Source organism: Pecten maximus, chromosome 9, assembly GCF_902652985.1.
Source record: "Pecten maximus chromosome 9, xPecMax1.1, whole genome shotgun sequence".
Taxonomy (NCBI): domain Eukaryota; kingdom Metazoa; phylum Mollusca; class Bivalvia; order Pectinida; family Pectinidae; genus Pecten; species Pecten maximus.
Genome location: NC_047023.1, coordinates 2,455,809 through 2,463,135, shown reverse-complemented (window position 1 = coordinate 2,463,135; position 7,327 = coordinate 2,455,809). Strand labels below are relative to the sequence as shown.

Genomic DNA, 7,327 nt, shown 5'->3' with positions numbered 1-7,327 from the left:
GCAGCGAGGTCAAATAAAAACTTTCACACCAAAATTCATTGCATGTCCAACTTTTTTATTGAATTATGCCATTCCTAAGCTAACTGTGTGAACCATGCTGTACTTGCACGAGATCACGGCGGTAAATACAAATACCCGAGACTGCTGTTTTAAGTGCGTAGTAATTTATTCCATAGTAGTAGTAAAGGACTGTAACAAACAGAAATAAAGCTGCTTTAGAATAATGACTAGACTAACAAAGCATCTTTACTGATATTTCACAATACAACTCAACTTGAAATGTACTTGAACCAACTTGAAATGTACTTGAAAAGTACTTAACACAAGTAGATCGACTATCAATGTGACTTGATCATTAATAACAATGTGCCTTTGTATTCATCACATATTCTATACTATAAACTGATTAATTCCAAACCAAACCTAATTTACTTCATCTGAATATTATTCGAGACGAAAACATACAATTCTCATACATTGGTAAAGCTTACACAGTACTCAATATCATATCACTTACATATGACTAGGTCAACTCGACCCAAAATCTACACAAATTATGACAGGAAATATATGGGCGAAATGACTCCACCACATGGCATTGTTTATCGCGACAAATGCCAGGGCTTATTATGACTGATTTCTGACAGTAACATTACAACATTCTCTATTGCAGCATATTGCAACATGTTCATAATAACAATACCTATAAAACTTACATTATGGTCTCCCAAACTTCCGAAAACTTTCCCAATCGCTCGCCGCACAGCGTATCACATCATGGTTTAGTTTACTAGCACTTTTTCTCACCTTCTTCACTAAAGAGTTCTCGGTGGCGCGAAAATACCAAAAAACGCATTTTACAGTCAAAGGGAAATAACTCTTATAACATGTTAACTAAAATTGAGTTTTCTTAACAAATGTAACAGCACACTCCCCGTCTGGTATACAAATACCACTCTCCTACATATTGATCAACAACAAAAAAATCACAAAGTTCTAGTATACGAATACCACTCATGTTGACAAATTACACAATAGTTCTCACTATTAAAGTTTTGCCATCTAATTAGACAATAAAGTGTCTACTCCAATCCTTTGGGCACAAGAACTACCTCCTCAGTGACAGGTCGGAGGTAAACTTTATCTCTCCAAACACGCACTTCCACCTTGCGGACGCGACCATCTTCACTAGGAATGGCTTTACTAATGACGGCCATTGGCCACTCGTTACGATGTAGCGTTTTGTCTCGGACGAGGACAATGTCTCCTTCAGTAACATTTTTGCTTTCGTTCTGCCACTTCCGTCTTGCCTGTAGAGATGAAAGAAATTCATTCTTCCACCTTTTCCAGAAGCAGTTCGCGAGTTGTTGAACGCACCTCCACTGACTTTTGTAAAGATCCATCGGAGAGAATTCCTCAATACAGAAGGACTCCACTGTATGATTCGTCTTCAATGTCAACAAGGTTGATGGTGTCAGTGGCATAGGAGACTCCGGGTCCGATGGAACACGTGTAAGGGGCCTCGCGTTTATAATGGAACAAACCTCTGCCATGAATGTAGAGAGGACTTCATGTGTAAAGTTTTTGTGCGGAACATCCAAAAGGAGTGAATCAAGAATTTTCCGCGAAATGCCAATCAGACGCTCCCAGACCCCACCCATGTGGGATGAATGAGGCGGGTTGAACCTCCAAGAGTTGCCTTTCTGTGCTAAGAAGGCTTTAAGATTGGGTTCTTCGATATCAATAATGTTTGCACCAATATCTTTTGCTGCTCCAACAAAGTTGGTTCCACAATCCGATCGAATGAGTTTGATCTCTCCTCTTAATGAAATGAAACGACGAAGTGCGTTTATGAAGCTGGATGATGTCATTTCTTGAATCACCTCTATATGAATAGCACGGATGACTAAACATGTAAAAATCACAACCCATCTCTTCGAATGAGCCTGCCCACCATGCGTTTTCCTACTGAGGACAGTCCATGGTCCGAAAACGTCTATTCCAATGAAACTGAATGGGGGAGCTGGATCCAACCGATCGCATGGAAGATCGGCCATCTTAGGAAAGTGTTGCTTTCCTCGTAATTCCAAACACCGGACACACTCACGAAGATACGAGTTTATCATGCGTCGACATCCAACGATCCAAAACCCAGCGTTTCGTATTGCTCCTTCAGTCAGAAGGCGGCCTTGGTGTCTGACTTTGTCGTGATAGTGACGAATTAATAATGTTGCTACATGATGACGTCTAGGGATCAAAACAGGATTTTTCTCCATTTTGCTGAGGTCAGCATTGTTCAAGCGTCCTCCAACCCTAACAATACCATCATTGTCAATGAAAGGATTCAAACTCAGGATACTACTGTCCTTCTGGAGCTCCTTGCCATTCAGTAAACAATTTATTTCCCTACTGAATGCCTCTCTCTGTATTTCTATTATAATGAGTCTCTCGACGAAAGCTCTCAAATCCTGTGCAATCGGCTTCTCTCCCAGTGTAGATCTCATGCTGCATTTCTGAACTGATAGTCTCTGGGCAAAACTCTTCAGGAACATGATAGCATGTACCAAATTTTCCCAATGCGAAAATTTCTCAAAACGTTTGGTGCCAAGATCATACTCATGGTATCGACGAACTGAGAGTTTTAAACGTGCATGATCCTGATGCTGTAAATGTCAGCTATGATGTAACAGACGAAGTGCCTTAGAACCTGAAGGAAGTCTTTTTTATGGATATCACGTGTACACAGTCGCAGTGCATTACATTATCTACTGAGAAACAGCCATTGTCTGGAATTTGGTAGACAGAGAGGGAAGACTGACTACATCAAACCTTGGAATAACTAAGGCGTCGACCAAATAATCTTGTGGTAAAGGCTGTACGGAATCTTCTGCATTCTGGTTTTGAGGGAAATCGGCATACAGCAAATTGCCATCACATTGGGCTTTCAACCATCAAGAATTACGAGCTGCGGATAGCTCAACAGAACACCAGTACAAGTTTAACCATGTATGATTGTTAATTCATCCATTTCACAGATTCCTTACGGCGGTTTCCAAAACCTAGCGCATTTCATTTTGCACCCATCGTGTATTAATAATATTAGTGATGATACTACTTCGAATAATAATTTGTCATTGAAGAAAATCGACAGAAATCTGCTAACACTCTTAATGATGATATGAGAACATTTTCATTATGAACTGAGAAGTAGGTCATACTTTTTTTTTTATCCCGATAGAACTTTCATTACTTTTCTCAAGGTGGGCCGACTTCCAGACGTCGCATTCTAACTCATTCTTTAATAATCTAATTATAAACATTGTAACTTATAGGCACTTATTTGGTCTACCCACATGAATTACATCTATGAAAAAAACGTATACACATTACATTTTTTTGTATTAGTGTGGATATATGAAGGCGTGTTTGTAAATGTGAGTATCGGTGGTGTTTATGCGAATGCATCTGAGTGTAAGTGTGTGTATAACAAATCAGAAAATCTCTTAATAATATTTATCATATCTGTATCTCGTTTATTCAATCAATTCTGGAATATTCAAATATTGTATGGGCAAATTGTATTCAGGCACAGTATGACGTCTTGGAGCCGATTCACCTAGACACAGTTTGGTTTATTATTGTTTCACGTCCTATCAACAGCTAAGGTTATCCCGTGCATTTGGCATGCATCGGTGTGGCGCGTATGTGTGATTTGCAAGGCTGTGGTGGTGTTATGTCTTCTTGTGATAGATGGGCTCGATGGTCGATATGATCAAAATGGCTAGTCGAAACCTAAAGGGGCTCCTTGTGAATTATGACCATTAGATGGACCAACGGAAGGTACAGCTTTTTGTGAATGAAACAAAATCACTACTTTCATTTCCTGGAAAGGTCAGGAAGATTCAACTAGCTATTATCTTACCCACCGGAAGAAGTCACTCATAAGTTGGTTAAAATTAACGACTAATCCCATTGTCATTTTATGTTAAAACTAAACACTTGTTTCTGTTGTAATTGAGAAGCATGGCAAGCTTTCTCTCTGGCAATAACTGAAAAATACTTTGAAAGGGATGTTGGATGTTTAAGATTGTGTCATTTAAATGTAATGGGTTGCGGGATGTTCCTGTTAAATCACCTTGTGATAATCCCGAATTTTTGCCGATTTATTGCTACCTTACTGAAGCATACTGCCTAAAACGCCCAACAAGTACACCCCATCCGGTCACATTATACTGATAACGGGCGAATTAGTCGTCACACTCCCAATATGCCGAGCGCCATGCAGGAACAGCAACTATCATTTAGCGGCGAATGTTCAACAAGAGGTAAAACGTCGTCAAGGCTGACATTAGAAAGAAGGAAGTTGTTAAGAAAAATAAGAAAAGATAAGATTCCAAATTTAGTCGCCTCTGACGATCTTGCATCCAAGGGCAAACATTCCGACTGGGGCGGTGTAACTTCCGGAGTTCCCCAGGGATCGGTACTCGGACTAACATTGTTTTCCTTATACATAACTACCTACCTGATACTTTTCAGTTTCACGACATAGAATTCTTCGACAACCTGGCGTCGCAAAATACTTGACTGTGCTTTGCCTCTCTTGACACGGCAGTGGTCTCGGTATGTGACGCTGTTTTAGAATCAGATCACTTTGCCTTACAAGGAACCTCTCTATACCGGATTTTACACATTATAGTAATACAGTGTTTAACTAAAACGCGCAAACCTTTTATCCATGAGGAGTCTTTTCTCGAATATTGACTGGTCTTTTATTTTTTTATGTAGAGTGTGGAGGGGCCATAGACAAGGTTTGATTCTTCTGCAGTTCCTCTGACATTTGTCAACCTATATCTGACAATATATTGCATATATCTCCGAAGAAAGAATCGTGATTCAACACATTGTTTCAATTTCATGATTTGTTTGTAAATAATAAATAATGCTTTAATATTGTTATTTTGATATTGATAAGATCTTCTAAATCAGACTTTGTAGCGGAAAGTGAGATTTATAATACAGGGACTTGACACGATTTTCCAAATGATGTCTATATCCGGTACATGTATTATGAAAACCTCGCCATGTCCCTGTGATTTATAGTAGCCACTCTTAGATTACATATTACAATATTAGGAATATGAAGCAATATCGTGTTTTAAGTACTTCAAGAATCTTTTTTAAATCTTCACATGTATGTTCCCCTTATTGATAAGTCTCTGACCTGAAAAATGGCTACAAGATGCAGGCAGCTGTCTTGGATTCGGTTGAACTGTAATTGTTCCAATGAAGATCTTTTAAGGTACATGTCCACACTTCTAACATAAAATCTCCGTTCAGGTTTATTAGTCCCCTGCCGTTTGAAAAACGGGGGGACTATAGGTTTACCCTCCGTCTGTCTGTCCGTCTGTCTGTCTGTCACGCAATAGTTGTCCGGACAACTTCTTCTAAAGTACTACTCCGATTTTAATGAGACTTGGTATACATGATCAGTATAACATGTAGTTGTGCATCCCACATTTTTTTCGAAAAACCAATTTTCAATATGGCCGCCGACTTCTCATTGGTTGAGAGACTTGTCCGGACAACTCCTTCTAAAGTACTACTCCGATTTTAATGAAACTTGGTATACATGATCAGTATAACATGTAGTTGTGCATCCCACTTTTTTTTTCAAAAATTCATTTTTCAAAATGGCTGCCGGCTTCTCATTGGTTGAGGCTTGTCCGGACAACTCCTCCTAAAGTACTACTCCGATTTTAATGAAACTTGGTATACATGATCAGTATAACATGTAGTTGTGCAACCCACATTTTTTTTCGAAAAACCAATTTTCAATATGGCCACCAACTTCTCATTGGTTGAGACTTGTCCGGACAACTCCTTCTAAAGTACTACTCCGATTTTAATGAAACTTGGTATACATGATCAGTATAACATGTAGTTGTGCATCCCACTTTTTTTTTTCAAAAATTCATTTTTCAAAATGGCTGCCGGCTTCTCATTAGTTGAGGCGTGTCCGGACAATCCTAAAGTACTACTCCGATTTTAACGAAACTTGGTATACGTGATCAGTATAACACATAGTTTAAAAAATGGGAAATAAATAGTTGCACTCCTGGTTCAGGCAGGGGACTTTGTATTGCTGTTGCAATACTATCCATCCTTGTTTTACCTGTAAACCAAGGGCTTCTTACGAAGCGACTACGGTAATCACACCTGGTCGTATATGCCCAGGGCTATTAAGACAACACACTGATTGAATTCAATTGTAACACCGTCATGCTTCACCGCAGACAGCTTCAAAACAGTTTGGCTGGTGAGGTACTGCATTGGGTATTTAACGAAACTTTTACAATCCAAGGACATACCATCTGTGTATTTCACCTATACATTGCCCAATATAAGCAAATCCAATGGCAAATATTATTTCCTTCCAAAAAAATCAAAGCCATATCTGGAACTAGCATCATTGTGAAAATAAAACAAGTCATTTATCCATTTGTCTGAAAGGTACTACTTTCAATATTTTACCTGAGTATTGATTATAAATACCTAAAAATCATTGACACATGTATCAACCCCTCTGAAGTGGTCTGTTATTACATAGGGTAGGTGAGTTTGCAACACTGAAATTTAAAATCTAAAATGCATTTTTAGAATTCAAGCATAGGAGTACCTTTGTAAATGTCATATAGTTATCCATGGAAAAGTATAATTTCGTACCTGTTACCTGTTTTGAGATGGATTTTTTAAAAGTTTCTACGTAGTCTCGCTGTAAACGAACCAACAATTTGGTTTATTAGGACGAGTTGGTATGCATTTGTGAATACAAAGTGTTCCATTTTCAAAAGAAACACAGGTAAAACCATAGCTAATCTCGCAAACACCCTGATGTTTGTACAAACTATTTCAATAGCAAATAATATTAATGGAAGTCTGGCCATGAACCTTAATGGTGTACCTCAAGAATCAAGCTCTTGTTAAAATAAATCAGAATGATTTAATAGGAGACAAACACTGGTGGATGCAAAGATCCCTCGCGTAAATGTAATTCGTCATTGTTTGATCGTGGTTTCGGAACAATTTGAACAACCTTGCGAGTCATTCCAAGTGTGTGTTATGGCCCTGTTTATTTGTCGTTCCGAGGGTACACTATCATGTGAACATACGCTTATCTGCAACAATTTTGATCGTAATTCCCTGCCATCACTATATATTTGATATTCATATGAAATTCAATGAATTGCAGCACGTTTATTGTGATCTTTTTTGAGAGACCTGTACCGCTGCTTTGACAGATCCGTATGCGATAAACTCCTTCACAATT

At 38.6% G+C, this 7,327-nt stretch overlaps 1 protein-coding gene across 1 annotated transcript; it reads right to left on the bottom strand.

Annotated features, from left to right (window-relative positions):
- Nucleotides 1–1,082: 1,082 nt before the first annotated feature.
- LOC117334801 lies at nt 1,083–2,552 on the bottom strand. The gene has a single exon (XM_033894607.1). The coding sequence runs from the start codon at nt 2,550–2,552 to the stop codon at nt 1,083–1,085; it is 1,470 nt and encodes a 489-aa protein (XP_033750498.1).
- Nucleotides 2,553–7,327: the final 4,775 nt, after the last annotated feature.

Bases quoted from the DNA above. Each gene is read 5' to 3' on its own strand.
- LOC117334801 (XM_033894607.1), bottom strand. From the start codon at position 2,552: ATGTTCCTGAAGAGTTTTGCCCAGAGACTATCAGTTCAGAAATGCAGC.